Consider the following 18,598-nt stretch of genomic DNA (forward strand, 5'->3'; position numbering starts at 1 on the left):
TACCGTTAAACTTTATTTTTAATGAAATAAACTATGTTGGAGTTGTCTAACTCACACGTTTACTATTAGTAAAATATTTTTCTATGACATATCTTGTAATTATAATGAAATGTAAAATTTATTTTCAAATTATGAGACACGTTCACTACTCCGCTATTAATATTATTACTTTCACGATATTTTTTGTTAATATCATTACGTTCACTACTCTCGTGGTTACTATTGTTTCTTTTACTAATTCCTCTATTTGTTTTTTGTTAAATTCATTATTCCCGTTAATTTTTCCGGCCTATATTTAAATAAATAAAATATTTCCTTGAGACGATTGGTTATTTAATTGTTCATACTTTTTCTCATTGTTACCACTGTTACTTTCACTACATTCATTGTTACATTCACTACTTCCACTGTCATTATTATAACTATCACTACTCTCACATTAATACTGTTAATTTTATTAATCTCGTTGTTGCTACTATTACTTTTACTACATTTAACTTAATTTATAATTCTATGATGATACTAATTAATTCCATAAGTGGGGCATGTTAATTTTAAGGAAAATCACTATATTATTGTGTTTTCTAAATTTGATTACTTTAATTTAATGTAGTTTACATAAATATTCTTCATCAAGGCATGTTTATATTATACTTTTAACCAAAACTATATAATATTTACATTGAGGTCCCTTTATCAGGTCCATCACACGGTGCTATCGATTTAAAACTATATAGTATATTTAATTTGTATAAATTTCTTTAATTACATTGAAGTCCCTTGGTTTCTGGAATTAATATATAGTATTGATTGATTGATTGATGGACCGAAATATTGGAGGGAGTATGATGTTTAAATTGTGTTAAATAATTAAGTGGAGAGCATAATGATTATAACTAGTTTGTAGCCATGCAAACCTAGTTTTCTTGAGAATAATTACTTGTCCATGCATTGACTCACTTCTCCTCTTCTCTCCTCTCCCCCCACCGGTTTTCAATAGCCTTCATAGAGAGTTTTTCTCTCTAATTTTCATTCACCACTTTACATATTTTTTCTAGTGTGAGAAATACAATAATCTCTACATCTTATGAAAATCTAGAGAAATAAAAACTCCAAAATTCCTCTTCTCTTGGCCGAAAATTCAAGAGGACAAAACAATATTTTGGGTCAATTTTATTAAGATTAGTATTGTTCTAGTAATAATAATATTAGTCTTTTAAGAGGTTATCTTGGGTATAAATCCTTGGGAGGGATTCTAAGCTTGAATCCTTGTTCATCCAATATTAGGAAGCTCAAGAATAAGTGAGTAGGAGAACTCATTTGTGCCCATATATCCGAAATCTCAATGTAAGGAAAACGATTTCTTCTTTATTCTTATTCATATTTGCATGCATAAGATCTAAATTTATTTTTATGACAAAATTATATTGTAACATCTATTACATCATCCTGGACACGTGTCAACACCACATCCAATTTTTTCCCGCTCATACACCCATAACCCTAAAAACACATATTCAACCAATATATTATAAAATTAAACAAATCTGCCGTATCATCATCGTTCTTCACTGCTTCCCTTCCCCCTTCCCCCTCTCCCTGATTTTGCCCTAATTTCAACATGTTCAACCAATATAATACGAAATTCAACAAATTAATTCATGGTTTCATTCAAATTTTAATGAGATAGCAGAATGTCCATATGTGTTCACCAACAATATGAAGAACCTTCCTTTAGATAACGCAAATTTACAGGTTTTTTTTCTTATGGATTTTTTTTTTCTGTTTATTTTAATAGTTCTTTTACTAAATATTTCAACGCTACACCAAGTTGGTTGATGACATCAATTGATAGGATTTTTAGTTTGCGTTTTTTTATGAAGATTAGTTCATTAACTATACTGATATCTGGTGAATACGTAGGTAAAAAACATGATAAAATGAGTCATTTTTAGGCAATTAAAGCTACCGTGTACAGGATATTGAGATTTGAGACAATAAAACTAGGTTCCATAATAAAATCAAAATCAATATTCTTTTACGAGTACTGCTCAACTATTTTTTGTTGGATTTTTGCAGCTCATTGCTAACGATAATAAATTCACGGGCTTGACATACTTAGCTATAGAATTTGTTGCACATTTGAGTTCGTCACCACTAGATTTACAATTATTATGGGTGTTTGTTAGTTCCTTACAGATGAAATTAAGTAATGCAGGAATTTCCACCCATGTAATTGTGCAAGCACATACTCCGTGGATATTAAGAAATAAAAGGGAGTGCCTAATCGTCGAGCTTTTCAAGTGATAAAAGTGCTTAAAATTGTACACACGCGTTGTGTAATACATGCTTCGTTCCTAAAACCCGTGTCGTGAACACGGTTCATATGGTTTTACACGATGAGAATAATAATGAGATATTCACATTATGTAAACGTTTATTTATTATTCCGCTATTAAATGAATGACTTTTACCTTAAATCGTGATTTGTGATGATTTTAATGGCATCCTAATAACTAGGTGATTTAAAGAGTCATTTTAGTCGCTTAATTTTTTCTCATTAGTCCATTAATCTAAGGTTCTGTTTGGCAAAACTAACTCAAAAGGTAGCTGAAACATGAAAATGTAGCTGAAAACTGAAAAGTTAACTGAAACCTGAAAAGGTAGCTGAAAATTATGAGTTGATAAGGTAAGGTATGTAGCTGAAAATTAGGATCTGATAAGTTAACTGATTATATAAAAATGTGTTTTGCAAACTAGCTGAAAAGGTAGCTGATTTTGGTAAAATGGCGTAAAAGGATATGAAAATTATTTAATATTATAAAATAAAGGGGTAAAAAAATGGAAAATAAGTCATTTCAGGTACCTGATTTCTCAAATGCTACCTGAGGTAGCATTTCATTTCAGGTATCTTATTTGACCAAATAAGCTACTTGCTAAGCACTTGCAAGAAAATCAGATAGCTGAAATTTTGGTCAAATAAGCTACCTGAAATGTCGTGCAAAACGAAGCTTAAGACTCTGTTTGGTAAAACTTACTGAAAAGGTACCTGAAACCTGAAAAGGTACCTGAAACCTGATAAGGTTACTGAAATTAAAAAGGTACCTGAAAAGCTAGCTGAAAATTGGAAACTGATAAGATAGCTGATTAATTGTAAAGTGTTTGGTAAAACTAACTGAAAAGGTAACTGATTTTTTGTAAAATGACATAAAAGGACATTAATAATTATAATAAATTAATTTAAATAAAGGGTAAATATGTAATGTAGAACATTTCAGCTACCTGAAACTTTAAAAAGCTACCTGGAATAGCTTTTCATTTCAGGTACCTGAAAAGTCATTTCAGGTACCTGAAATTACTTTACCAAACAGCATCAGGTAAAACAACTACCTGAAATATTAGTCAAATCAGGTTGCTTGGTCAAATCAGTTACCTTAAATACCTTGCCAAACATAGCCTAAAGCTCCGTTTCGCACGACATTTCAGGTAGCTTATTTGACAAAAGTAGCTTATTTGACCAAAATTTCAGCTACCTGATTTTTCTGCAAGTGTTTGACAAGTAGCTTATTTGGTCAAATAAGGTACCTGAAATGAAATGCTACCTCAGGTAGCATTTGAGAAATCAGATACCTGAAATGACTTATTTTCCATTTTGTACCCCTTTATTCTATAATATTAAATAATTTTCATATCCTTTTACGTCATTTTACCAAAATCAGCTACATTTTCAGCTAGTTTGCCAAACACATTTTTATATAATCAGTTACCTTATCAGCTCCTAATTTTCAGCTACCTTATCAGTTACCTTTTCGGGTTTCAGTTAGCTTTTCAGTTTTCAGCTACCTTTTCAGGTTTCAGCTACCTTTTTAGGTAGTTTTGCCAAACAGAGCCTAACACTTATAAGAATTTAAAGAGTGTAATAATTTAGTCATCATTCTGTATATTGGAAAAATAATTTCCTTTCTTTGATGTTGTCTAGTGATTCACAAATATTTGTGGGAGTTGTGTAGTAGACTTCTTTATGGAGTACAATTTCTTTTACATGTTAAATACTGTATATCTTGGCAATGAATAAATTTATGATCAGTAGGTCTCATGAGACTACTTGAGAGACCGTCTCCCAGTAATTTTGTTAGGTTAACATCTTAAGATTAAAACGGGTTAAATAACACCTTGTGTGAAAAGATAAGACAAATAATGATAGTACCTAGACATTTTGCTTTTATCGTTTATATCTTATTCGACCCATCTTAAATTTAAAAAAGTATGCCCATCTTAAACAAGAATTTGGGATTGTTGTTAGGCCCAAAATATGGATATGGGCTGACTTGGGGCAGCAGGCCTGGGAGCGTCGCGGGATGTAGGATACCAGGGAGCCGGGGTGCCAGCATCGGCGAGTAACGCAGGAAGTGGGCTTTGATCCACATGGACGAAGCTTGTGAGAGTCCAATAACTTGCGAGACCCGAAGAAAGGAGAAACCTACCCATTGTTGAAATTAGGAATAACTTGGAGGAGAAGTAAGAAACCCTAGCTCCTCGACCTCCCCTATATAAGGAGCCTCAATGCAAAGAAGAAGGGGGATCGAAATATACAAGAATTACACTTTAGCATTCATAGCAAGCATAAGAACTGTATTTCCTCTCGAATTATAGTGAAAATATTGGTGGGATTCCGTCTCCCCCCGCGGTTGTTTCCCACATCGGGTTTTCCGCGTCACCAAAATTGCTTGTGTTCATTGCATTCATCGTTCAAACAGGAAAACATACGACGTTCACATAAATCGCAATATTGACCTAACGCTAAGACCACTTTAACCTTAAATTGGTAGAAATTTACCAAAACAGTTTGGCGCCCATCGTGGGGCATAGTGGTCGTCTTCGTTAGTCAATCTACTCGACAATCAAAACATGTCCGGACACAAAGAAACAACCTCAGGCAACATCGGCGGCGCACCAGAACACAAAGCCGCCTCTTCAAAGAAGAACACAAAATACCATCTCCCTCAGCAGCAGCAGTAGCACGTACAACTTCGGGTAAAATCACCACTGCTGCTCAGATACAAGCAGCCAAGCAAAGTCAGAGTTCCCAAACCGCAGCAAGCCCATCCTCGGGAAAGGCTCAGATCAAAGATCCAGGATTCGCCCAGGGACAGCAGGGAATCCCGCAATCAGAAAGGGGTGCACAGCCCAGGCAACATATTCAGGCACCTCCGAGTCCTACCAGCATCATGATAAGCGGGTTGGACACATTAGCCAGAACCATCAGGACTATGCAGAGCGAGAATAGAAGCATGAGATCCCGGATGGAGGAGGACAACAACCTCCTCCGAGCACACATCAACGAATTAAGGAACCAGGCCGCCACCCAGCCCCCCGGGATGCAAGAGGACAGACTTGGAAGGCCGTCAGAAAGTAGGGATCGAAGCGCGACACGGGTATTACCACGCGAAGTACCACTCAGTCCGGGATATGGAAGGAACACCACACCACGAGGAGGCCTGGTCCCAACAGACTAGGGGCACTAACACCGATGAGGAACCAAAGGCACCAGAACCTACACCCACGTCAGGTAGGGACCGCAGAAAAGCAGGGCCACAATTGCAGTCCCAATAACCAGGATGCTAGCTACGAATCAAGGCGAATATACCTGGGAAGACACTCCGGTGGCAGCAACATCGCAGGCACGCCAAACAGAAAGCCTGGAACAGCGGAACTTCGTACAAAGAGCAGGACACCACCACAGGGAGCATCGGCGACCCTCCGGAAGAGAGACATACATAGAACAAAGCAGCACCGAACTACGAAGCCTCCTCGGGGAGGGTCCCCGTATGCCTCTCGCCTATGGAGATGGCTGCACCCGTAAAAGCTACGCCGATTCACCGTTTACTCGACGATATAGCCACAAAGGCCTTACCAAAAGGATTTAGCGTCCCAACAATGACCCTCTTTGATGGAACCACGCACCCTGCGATCACATCACCAATTCAAGCGAGAAGATGATGGTCACTATGGCCACGGGAGCCTCAAAAGAGGCATGTATGTGTAAGGGATTTGGTTCAACCCTAACCGAGCAAAGATTACAATGGTTCGTCGGTCTACCTAATGAAACCATATCATCGTTCGCGACTTGGTCAACGCTTTCAACCAACAGTTCTCCGGCGGAGCGCAGAACACCCAAGCGGCCAAGTGACTCAGTACCGGATCGTTCAGGAGATAGGGGAATCAATTAAGGACTACGTCACTAGGTTCAACGCAAAAAGTCTCAATACGAGGTCGCGATATGTCCACCGCTATCAACGCCTTCAGGCGGGGCACGATAAGGAGTCAAACCTCTACAAAGAATTAACTATGTATCCTTGTGAGAGATTCGAGGAAGTTCAACAGAGAGCTACTGCAGCGTTAAGATTGGAAGAAGATATACAAAGGCTAGAAAGGGTACAAAGAGCTTCGACAAGACAAGCGAAATTCGCACTTAAAAGAAGGATGACAAAATTAAGCCATACAAGACCCAATATTAGCAGTGGTAGCGTAAAAGCTCAAAGAAATTGACGATTCTCCGCACCCTCCTAAGCTTTCTCGAATACGGATTCAACACGGAATGGAAGGGTTGTTGAAAGCACTCGAAACCCAGGTGACCAGGTGAGATGGCCAAAGCCACCCACTCAGGATAGGCCAAACGACGACGAGAGACAAAGAAGAAGAGGTGTGAATGGCACCAAGACATAGGACATAGGACCGAAGATTGCTACAAATTGCGGAGGGAGGTGAAGTTCCAGGTACGCAAAGGAAACTTGGACCACCTGTTATCACGTGGGGGCAAGCAGGACAGAAGAGAAGCAAAGAAATCGTACTTCCTTCCGCTCCCACCCGTATGCACAAAGATTATTAACGTGATAACAAAGCGGATCCGAGCTAGCAGGTTTGACATATTCCGCCGCGAAGAGGAAAGCCACCGGGAGTAAAGGGGGTCATCCAAACCTCGTACGAGTAAGCGAGCAATTTACCCCCAAGAACTTTCTATGAAACCGACATGGAAAGCGGCGCAGAACAGCATGACGATGCCTTGACCATAACATTATCCATCGGCAATTGCACTGTACGGAAAGCATTGGTAGATACAGGGAGCTCCGTGAACCTTATCATGCTCGAAACCCTCAAAACCATGGGTTTCGATAAAGAGAACCTGGTAAAGAAATATGTGCCACTGGTGGGATTTAGTGGAGAGACTGCGCATTCAGTAGGTGAGATAACCATCCCAACATATATTGAAGGAGTTAATAAACTAGTAAGATACCTAATCATCGAAGGTCCAACCACCTACAACGTGATACTGGGAAGACCGTGGTTGCATCAAATGAAGGCAGTATCTTCAACATATCATCAGTGTCTCAAGTTCCCAACCCCATGGGGCACAGTTACGGTAAAAGGAGATCAAGAGGAATCCAGAAACTGCTATACCCAAGCCCTCAAAGCTACAACCAAGCTCCCCTCATAGCAATTACAGGACCGGGGCACCTCGGCAGAATACAAGGAGCCTCCCTCAGAGGAGTTGGACCAAATACGCCTGGACGAGGAGCACCCGGATAGAACAGTGTTGATTGGGGCCACCTGCAGTGAAGAACTGCGCAACCAGCTGATTCAATTTCTCAAGAGCAACATGGATTGCTTCGCCTGGTCCCACAATGATATGGTAGGCATAGACCCATCCGTTATTTCACATAAATTAAGCGTAAACCCAAGCTGTACCCCAGTACAGCAGAAGAGAAGAAAATTCGCGGCAGAAAGAAATGAAGTCATCAATAAAGAAGTGGACAGTCTCTTGGCAAAGCAGATAAAATTAGAGAAGTCGCTTATTACCCGAGTGGCTCTCTAACGTAGTAGTGGTACCCAAAAAGAACGGTAAGTGGAGGGTATGCGTAGACTTCACAGATCTAAACAAAGCTTGTCCCAAGGATCCCTTCCCACTACCGCATATCGACGCAATGGTGGACGCCATCGGGGACATGAGGTACTCACTTTCCTCGATGCCTGGAGCGGTTACAATCAAATCAAGATGCATCCACAAGATCAGGAGAAAACAGCATTCATGTCAGAGAGGGGCATATATTGTTACAAGGTCATGCCCTTCGGCCTAAAGAATGTCGGGTCCACCTATCAACGGTTGGTAAATAAAATGTTCAAGCAGCAAATAGGAAAGACCATGGAAGTATACATTGACGACATGGTGGTAAAATCTAAAAAAGCAGAAATGCACATGGAGCACTTGGCGGATACCTTCCAGACATTGAGGGAGTTTAAAATGAAACTCAATCCATCCAAATGCTCGTTTGGGGTATCCTCGGGAAAATTCCTAGGGTATATGGTAACACAGAGGGGAATTGAGGCAAGCAAAGAGCAGATAAGAGCAATACTCCAACTGGAATCACCCCAGAAGCCAAAAGATGTGCAGAGGCTAGCAGGAAAGGTGGCGGCCCTAAATAGGTTCATATCAAGGGCCTCGGATAGGTGCAAACTATTCTATGATATATTGAGGAAGAGTCAGAAATTCGAATGGACTAAAGAGCATGAAAAAGCATTCGCCGAACTCAAAAGCTACCTAAGCACGCCACCATTACTCGCGAAGCCTGAGCAAGGGTGATGGTATCAAGCTATACCTCGCAAGTGCACGATTTTATCGTTGTACACTATTAAGGGTCGATCCCACAAGGAGTTTGAGAAGACTACTAATTGTTCTAATCCTAATGTTTAGCTAAGTCGGCAATAAGGGAATTTTGTTTATCCAATAACTAAACTAGACAAAATAGAAAGAAATGCAATTAAACGAGATAATAAAAAGTGAGAGAGATAGAAATAAGTTGCAAATCAAATAATTAAAGGCCTAAGACTCGGTTCTTCCCAAACAATTCGCAATTCCACATAATTAAATCTCTAGGCTAATCACAAGGGTAGTTAGGTGAGGAGGTGACGGCTCTAATTCGCCTAAGACCCCCCTCTCGGGTTCGAAATAGGACGCTAGCACTACCCACCAACCCCCCTCTCGGGTTCGAAGGTCGGAATCCCTAGCTCAATACCCGACTACCCCAAAAACATGCATTTTCCCAAGGTAGTCTGATATTTGCTAAGGTCATTAAGCCCCATCAATTCCCGGGTCATCCCACTCCCTCTCTCGAGGGTCGATTTCAAACGCTAGCTTAGAGGTGTCCTACCCCGGTTCTCCCTTTCGGTCTCAACCAAGGTTAACAATAGGGTCAAATCCCGGGTATCCAAATCACAACCTAACCAACTCTCGTTGGTGGACAAGGGTTATAAATCGACACTACCCAAAATCAACCCATAAACCAAATCATTCCTCCAAACTACCCTCACCAATTTCCCCAAATGATTAGCCTTTATGAAATTCAATTAATGAAATTACTCATGTTGGGTCAAACCGAGCCTTAGTGGAAGACTACTCACTAATCATGGTCCTAATTGCAAGATAAACAATAAAGATGGAAACTTTGGTCACAAACATGGTGGGAAGGTGAATCTTACTACTAAACATGCAACAATTCAACAATAGTAGTAAAGAAAGATGATTTAAACTAATAACAAGGGTGATTAAACCTAAAGATGCAATCTTTAACCAAATCAACTCAAAGATTAAGTCTTTGAGGACAACTATCCAAGTATGAACCAAATGAAAGAGAAACAAAGGAAAGATGAACAATAAAAAGATGAACAATGATGGAAATAACAACAACAAACAAACAACAACAACAATTTAACATAAACAATCAACAAACATGAAAGAAGAACAAAATGTAAACAAATGAAAATAGGGAGAGAATTAATACCAACACAAATGCAAAAGAGGAATTTGGAATAGAAAAATAAAGAAGGAAATCCTTCAATCTTCTTACAAAACCAAATTCAAACCCAAATTAATTTGAAGAACTAGCTTAATTAGGGAAAGATTAGTGAAATAATTAACAAAGTTTGAAACTTGGAAAGGGAAATAATTCAGATCTAGGGTTGTGTGTACAAAGGGGTTTAAGAGGGGGTATTTATAGGCTTGTACAAAATTAGGAAGAAAAGAGGAAGAAAAGCTCAAAATCCCGTCTGCTGCGTTTTGCCGGTGCACCGGCAGCCGGTGCTCCTGCCGGCAAAACCGTGCAAGGAATTAAAAACATCTGGCATTCGTGTTTTGCCGGTGGGCAGTTCTTGCAGGCCGCCAAAAAACACACTCTTCAGAACTTTGGATGTGTGAACTGCCGGTTGACCGGCTGCCGGTGCTCCTACCGGCAGCGAGGCCAAGCTTGTTTTTAACCAAATTCTCCAATTAATTCCACCTGTTGTGCTTTACCGGTGGGCCGGTTGCCGGCCTGCCGGCAAAGCACACTCTTCAATCTTTTCTTCAAAATCCTAAGTCATTCTCTGGGGTGTGTTTTGCCGGTGGCTAGACCGGCCGGCCTCGCAAAAAACACACTCTTCAGCATTTCTTCACCTCTTCTTCATGTAAAGGCAATGGGGTGCCTTTCTTGCCCCGAATTCTCCATACTTGGGTCGTTTCCTACAAAAGGATGCACAAGGTAACAAGTACGGGTATTGGGCACAAAACGCAAGGAAAAACACCCGAAACCGACTCGATATGAGTCGGTATGCATAAAAGAAAGAGGGAATTAGAGGTAAATTAATCGTATATCAAACCTCCCCACACTTAAACCTTACTCGTCCCCGAGTAAGTCCCTAAACCAAATGCACAAAGCATTATTATAATAGATATGGAGAGTGGATGCACAATATAAGCATCACTCAACTAAATTACTACTTAAACCGATCGAGTATTAGCGCACTCAACGCCCCTTCAACTCACAATTTGACACCCATGAGGGGAGAGTGCCCTATTGCAAGGCAAGTTGGGTCTTGCTACAAAAAATTTCGACACATTCATCACGAAAGCATGTAATCAACAAATAGAATGCATCTAACCAAATGATCCACTTTCCTCATCTAAGTGGCCGAATTTTTCAAATAACAAAACACGGTCTTGGTCGGGAGTACCGTCTCAGAAGTGCCAATTGGGGTGCCAACCCCCTAAATGTGACAAAAGCAACCCTTGTGTGACCAATGCTCAAGAAACTAATTCAAGAGCGGGGAAAGGGAAGAAGGGGCAAGTCCGCCGAGAATTACAAAACCGACACAAGATTCAACCATAGGACCCATGACTAAGGGGACCAAGGCAACGACATCCTCACGGTTTTCACTCGTCACTCAATGAAAGAACAAGGTGATTTTTGTGACAAAAAGTAACCAAAATCACTCAACTAACTCGACTAGCGAAAACGTGCCCGCAATCTAATGTGTAACACCGTCCTATGTCCAATGAAATGCAAACAATGGAAAAATGCACAAGACATGAAGCAAGGGTTACAACGGGGCTAAGGAGAGGGTCGAAACGGGATTGGTGCAAGCACCGTTTGGACATGTGGAGCTCAAATCAAGAATAGTCGACACATCACATCCCATCTCTTATTGCAACACATGAGACACGTCTATGCCCTAACATAGTAATGATGACCAAAACTATGCAAAAATTGCATAAACCCAACTCAAGAAGGAAAAATTTGATAAAACTCCTTTTATTTCAACAAATGGTAACGTCTACACCGTAACAACGACTCGGTTTCCAAAGCCATGCAAAAAATGTGTAGACCCGACTCATTTTTGGAAAAACATCAATTTGCCCCTTTTTATTTAGCAACGGCTTTTTCTACCCCTTTAAATGATGAGTAGGGGTGTTGCTCGCCTTTTTCTTTTTCTTGACAACAAACAAATATATACAACATAACTCATTTTTCTTTTGATTTTTCATGACTTTTTCACTTTTCTATTTTTTTTTTTTTATATTTTAAACAAAACCTCTTATTTATATATGATGCCAAATTCATACCTAGTTCCGACCCAAACGGATATGTGAACTATCCATCACTATGCCCCAAATCACCTCCTACAACACAACTACAAAACCGACCAATTCTTGATTTAGGAAAGGTGTTTATGGAATGTAGTTAATTTAGTGGGTTTGCCAACGAAAAGGCTAAGGCTCAAAAGGGGGTGAATCAAAAAGGGAGATAATGTAGGGAATAAAACAAGGCTATTTGGCTATTGTGAGGTTCATATAAACTGATTTTTGCTTCAAATCATATGCACAAAAATGTAATGCAATTTCATGATCTAAGGACGATGCGACACACTTGTGCGTAATGATGTGACACGCCTCGCGAGGAGACCTACTCTCGAACCTAGATGAGGGCGGGGTATGAATGTACCCACCCTAGGAGGCTCTACCCTTACCTTTGAGTAGCTAAGTCGAGCCAAAGGTCTAGTCTACGGCCCTAGGTCTCGCAAGATCGGTCTAGACTCATTGGTCAAGCCCTCCTTCCTCGGCTAACTAAGAGGCCACGGGTGCGGGTCACGAGGAGGGGAGAGGCACAATTGGGCACATAAGCTCATCATGGGGGTACTTGGTTCCCTTCCCTTGACCATGTTCTTTCCCAAAAATTTATTTACAAACTCAATGCAAAAAGAAAGAAATGCAACAAGTATATACATGTGAACAAGTGCATGCGGGAATTTAAACAAACATGAAATGAAACGTGCAACAAATTGGCTAAACCTAGCAGCACATCAACACCAACAAATCCAAACGGTCTCCCAAAGAGACACCCAAAGCAACAAAATTCCCATTCTCCTTCAAAATATCCAAGATGCCAAAAAGAGAGAATAGTAAAAAGGAGTGAGAGATAGAAAGGATTATACCAAGCGGTCTTCAAGCTCCTTTTTGCCTCAAGTGGTCAATGTGCCATGCCAAAGGTTAGACAAAACATATATATACAATGCAATTTTTTGTTGAATTTTTCAGAAATTTTTCAATTTTTAGGCATTTTCTTGAATTTTCTCAAATTTACAAGCATATAATGATATGAACAAATATAAACAATATTCACAAAGTGGATATTTCCCTCCCCACACTTGAAATGTACATTGTCCTCAATGGACAAAAGCATAGGGAGTGAATAAGAAAAAGGAAGAAACATATTTTTGTATTTTTAATTTTTTTTGAAATGAAAATAACATGTTTTTGTGATTTTTGTTTTTGAAAAATTAAAAAGACATATTTTTGTTGATTTTTGATATAAGAACTCCCTCCCCACACTTATTTATTTACATAATTTCCAAATGGAAATAAATGTGTGGAGGGATTTCAAATTAAAAGCATGTTTTTGTTTTTTTTAGGCCCTCCCCACACTTATTTATAGACATGGGAGGGCAATTTAGTGAAAGAAAATAACATGTTTTTGGTGATTTTTGGTCATTTTTCAATTTTTAGTTGGTTTTTATTTTGAAAATGCAATGCATGCTCTATTCTATATGCAAAATTTAAATGACAATGCAATTTATTCTAAGTGAATGCAATTACTACATGTGACAATATATTACAAAATTGAAATCTAATGCAATCCTATATGATGCAACTAAATGCTTTATCAACTAAATGCATGCGAAAAATTTAAACATGAATGAGAAATTTGGATAAAAGGGAGAGATCGTACTTGTCATTTGGATTGATTTTGAGGAGCATACCAAAGGCTTTGGATTGAAAAAGGGAGGATAAAAACCATCAACTTGGGGACTAAGACCCCATCTCATCATCATCATCTTCATCATTGTTATCTCCGGTTGTGAAATCGGAGCCTTGAATCAAATCATCGGGGTTGAAGGTGAAATTACCTCCACTACCGCCGTCTCCCATAAGACCTCCCGTGAAGTCCCCACTCATATTCATCACACCGCCATCACCTCCCGTGAAAGCACCACCCGATGCCGACGCACCCGCATCACTAGCAAAATAGGGCCGGGCCCCGAACCAATGGGCGTCGTGCCCCTCCGGGCCACGCTCGGGCTGAGGGGGAAAAATAGGGCCGGCAAAGTAGTCCGGTTGGAGGTTTAGACCTCCGTGGACCATACTCCCGTCCGTGGGATAGTTCCCGTCGGGCCATGTAAAATAGGAGGGGTGAGGGGCATCAAAGGGCACGTATTCCCGTCTACAAAAGTCGTCGTAGACCGGGTACGTACCGGTGGCTTGATCATAATAAATACGGTCCAACTTCCTCCCCAAAACGTCCCTCTCACTAGCGGCTTTCGCCGTGGCAATGTCCATCCTCTCCATCCACTCGGTGAGAGAAGGTGGCAAGGGAGGAGGGGTCGAGGAGGACGCCTCACCTTGTTGAAATTGCCACGGAGGAGGTTGATGAGTTTGTGGCATTTGATATTGGAGGGTGGAAGGAGTGACCACCCGACGGTCTCGTGAATAAACACGAGTAGGATTAGGGGGAGGTTGGTCGGTGGGGGGGTCTTGTTCAATATCAAGGAGATAGAACTCCTTATCCTTCTCAATTTTGATTGCGGTAACATTTGGAAGCCGGATTGAATTCTTATGATTGATTTGCCAATATTCAAGATCGTCAAGGGGGCTCACCTTGAACCACTCAAGCTTGGTGGTCATGTAGTGCTTTGTCAAGTAGGTGTCCCCGGCTATCCAATTCATCGTGGAAAGGTCAACCGGACGGTCCATGTTACGGGCAATTCGGGTGATCATGCCACCCACATGTATCGGGACCTTGTGCCCCGGAGAACTTGCAATTTTGGAAAGGTTAAGGGCGAGGTAGTGAGCCACATTAATTCGGAAGGGGGTGGGTTTCGTGAACAAGTAGGACCCTAATATTTCAAGCTCGTGGGTCCTAAACACCCATGGCTCATCTACCGCAAGAACGGTGCATCCCATACATCGATGCCACACCCGAATGACGGGATTGTGGCAACTCATCGCGGGCCTTTTCAGCCCAGGTTGATCATCAATGCCCGAAATCGCTTTCCAAACACGGGAATAGTGAAAATCAGCGGGCGGGTTATGCGACGGCGCATTTTCCAGCCCAAAAATTTGAGCCAACCTACCCAAAGTAATATTATGTTCCCGGTTCATGAGCCTAAAGCTAAGGGTAGCCACCATCCCGGATGACCGGTGCTTAGTAATCTTAAGACTACTCAAAAATTCCCATGTGATCCGAGGGTAAGTATACTCATGCATGGTAAATATTCCCCTCATACCACACCCCGCAAACAAAGCTTCCGTCTCCCTAGCAATCCCAATGGCACACAAAGACGGATGATGAAGGAACTTAGTAGGGGTGAGGGGACGATTTTTAAAGAGAATAAACTTACCCTTCTGCGTAGGTGTGGTAAATTCGACAGTGGGAAAATCCGGATCGGGGTATGTATCGGTCGCCGCTCGAGCAATCAATGCTTCTTGGTCCCTTGCTATGTCGGCCCTCGTTCTTCTTCCGGCCATCTTGATGATTGGAGTGGATTGGTGAAGGTAGGAGGAAGTTTGATTGAGTTTTAATGGAGTTAGGGTTGAAAAGGGGGAAAATTATGGAGGAATGAAGAAGGAAGAAAGAGGAAATGAAATGAAGAAAGGGGATTCTCGGGTTTATTTTGATGGTCTGCGTGTGCGTTTTGCCGGTTGGCGAACCGGCAGCCGGTCTGCCGGTAAAACGCACTCCCTCATTTTCTATTTTTCGAATTTCTCCTTCAAAATTTTGGCCTCGCTGCCGGTGGACAAACCGGTTGCCGGTCCACCGGCAAAACACTCCTCTCATCTTATTTTCCCAAATACCAGGCGTGTTATGCGGTGAGTTTACCGCCGCCTACCTAAAAACACTCTCCTCACTCAAAATTAACTCCCCAGGCTTCAATACATGAGTGTCCCGCCGGTGGGCGGTTGTCGCCTCCGCAAAAAACACTCCTTTTCACCAATTTTCAAAGTTTTTCTAAGTCAGCAGGTGTGTCCTGCCGGTGGGCCGGTTGCCGGCCTGCCGGCAAAACACACTCCCAATCATCAATGCTTCAACTTTTCATCTTGCCAGGTGTGCTATGCCGGTGAGCCGGCTGCCGGCCTACCGGCAAAACACACCCTTACTTCAATTTTTCAAAATTTTAGTTTGGCCTCGCTACCGGTGGACAAGCCGGCTGCCGGTCCACCGGCAAAACACAACATACAGCTAATTTTTGTTGTGTTCTTCCTATTTGCTCAATTTTTCTTCAACTCAACTTTGAGCTTTTTCATTGACCCCGGGATTCATGTTTTCCTCAATTACACCGACGCATGATGTCGGGATTTCGGGTCAACGAAAATAATACTTGTGTTCTTCAAAAGTGACCTCCGTCACTAATACAAATGGACAAAATACGACTCCAAATCTCTCACTACTAGTCTAGAATGCAAGTTATTTACAAAGATGCATGGGTTGCCTCCCATGTAGCGCCCTTGTTTAATGTCGTAGGCTCGACGGAGTTGTGAATAACAATCAATAATTTGGAATAAAGGTGGCGATGGAGCTCACATTCTTGATAATAGGGGTTCCGGCAACATAGTGCTTGAGCCTTTGCCCGTTCACCTTGAAGGATTGATCCCCATCGGAAATTTCAACGGCACCATGTGGGAAGACGCGGACCACGGTGAAGGGCCCCGACCACTTAGACTTGAGCTTCCCCGCAAACAACTTGAACCTTGAGTTAAAGAGGAGAACCAACTCCCCCTCCTTAAACTCTCTCCGAATGATAGCCTTGTCATGAAATCTTTTGGTATTTTCCTTGTACAACCTAGAGCTCTCATAAGCCTCTAGCCGGAATTCTTCAAGCTCATTGAGGTCAAGTAGCCGCTTCTCCCCGGCGCTTTTCAAATCGAAGTTAAGTAGTCGGATGGCCCAATGAGCCTTGTGCTCCAACTCAACCGGCAAATGGCATGGCTTCCCGTACACCAACCGGAACGGTGAAGTTCCTATTGGTGTTTTAAAAGCGGTCCGGTAAGCCCACAATGCATCATTGAGCTTGGTAGACCAATCTTTCCTTGACCGGCTCACGGTCTTTTCAAGGATCATCTTGATTTCACGGTTAGAGATTTCGGCTTGGCCGTTAGCTTGTGGGTGATAGGCAAGACTCCGCCTATGTTGCACCCCATGTTTCTTAAGTAGAGCATCAAGAGTCCTTTCCCGGAAATGAGTTCCACGGTCACTAATCACAATTCGTGGAACTCCAAACCGTGGGAATATGATCGTCTCCATGAGTTTGGTCACTGATTTTGCGTCACAAGTCTTTGTTGGGATTGCTTCCACCCATTTGCTCACGTAGTCCACCGCCACAAGGATATACTCATTCCCATTTGATGAGGGAAAAGGGCCTTGATAGTCTATGCCCCATACATCGAATACCTCCACCTCAAGTATGTAGTTCATTGGCATTTCATGCCTCTTCGAAATGTTACCACTTCTTTGACACTTGTCACACTTCTTGACGTAGGCGGCCACATCGTGAAATAGGGAAGGCCAAAAGAATCCACATTGGAGCACCCTCGCGGCGGTTTTTCGTGAACTACCATGCCCTCCACTTGGCATGTCATGGCAATGAGAGATTATGGGTTGGACTTCTTCGTTGGGGATGCATCTTCTAATTATCCCGTCGGCACAAGCTTTGTAGAGGCACGGTTCCTCCCAAAAATATTGCTTAAGGTCATGGAAGAATTTCTTTCTCTTATGGGAATCATAACCGTGTGGGATGACCCCGGATACCAAATAATTTACATAGTCCGCGTACCACGGGGTATCCATCAAAGCTAGTGCGAATAGTTGATCATCCGGTAATGTGTCATCAATTGGCAATCCATCCTTATCCTTGACATGGAGTAGCCGAGAAAGATGATCGGCTACCACATTTTCTACACCTTTCTTGTCTCTAATCTCGATATCGAACTCTTGCAACAATAGTATCCACCGAATCAAGCGGGGCTTTGACTCCTTCTTGATTAGCAAGTGTCTCAACGCCGTGTGATCGGTGTGCACAATTACCTTAGAGCCCACCAAATAAGAGCGAAACTTGTTCATGGCATATATGACCGCCAAAAGCTCCTTCTCGGTGGTGGTGTAGTGAGATTGAGCTTCATCCAAGGTCTTGCTTGCATAATATATGGCATGGAGTTTGCCATCCTTCTTTTGTCCAAGCACCGCTCCCACCGCTACATCACTAGCATCGCACATCAACTCGAAAGGTTCTCCCCAAGTGGGAGGTTGCATGATTGGAGCGGTGACGAGAGCTTCCTTCAACCTATTGAATGCATCCAAACACTCATTAGTAAATTCAAACGGCACATCTTTTCCAAGCAACAAAGTTAAAGGTCGGGCAATCAAAGAAAAATCCTTAATGAATCTCCGGTAAAAACCGGCATGCCCAAGAAAACTTCTAATTCCTTTCACATTAGTGGGAGGGGGTAAGGTTTTGATCACTTCAATCTTGGCTTGATCAACTTCCAAGCCTTTACTTGACACTACATGACCCAAAACGACCCCGGATGTCACCATGAAGTGACATTTCTCCCAATTCAAGACTAGACCACTCTCTTGACATCTTTTCAAGACCTTACCCAAATTTGCTAGACAACCATCAAATGAGGTGCCTACGACGGAGAAATCGTCCATAAACACCTCCATGATATTCTCGACAT

The 18,598-nt window shown here is 41.7% G+C and overlaps 2 protein-coding genes across 2 annotated transcripts in view; one reads left to right on the top strand and one right to left on the bottom strand.

Moving 5' to 3' along the window:
- LOC141612964 (putative disease resistance protein RGA3) overlaps positions 1–18,598 on the bottom strand; it is an 87,041-nt gene that overhangs the window by 32,038 nt on the left and 36,405 nt on the right. The window lies entirely within an intron of this gene.
- On the top strand, positions 7,031–7,873 carry LOC141612962 (uncharacterized). Its single transcript, XM_074431710.1, has 2 exons — positions 7,031–7,420; positions 7,505–7,873. The coding sequence occupies exons 1-2, from the start codon at positions 7,031–7,033 to the stop codon at positions 7,871–7,873; spliced, it is 759 nt and encodes a 252-aa protein (XP_074287811.1).

This window comes from Silene latifolia, chromosome 11 (assembly GCF_048544455.1).
Source record: "Silene latifolia isolate original U9 population chromosome 11, ASM4854445v1, whole genome shotgun sequence".
Classification (NCBI taxonomy): Eukaryota; Viridiplantae; Streptophyta; class Magnoliopsida; order Caryophyllales; family Caryophyllaceae; genus Silene; species Silene latifolia.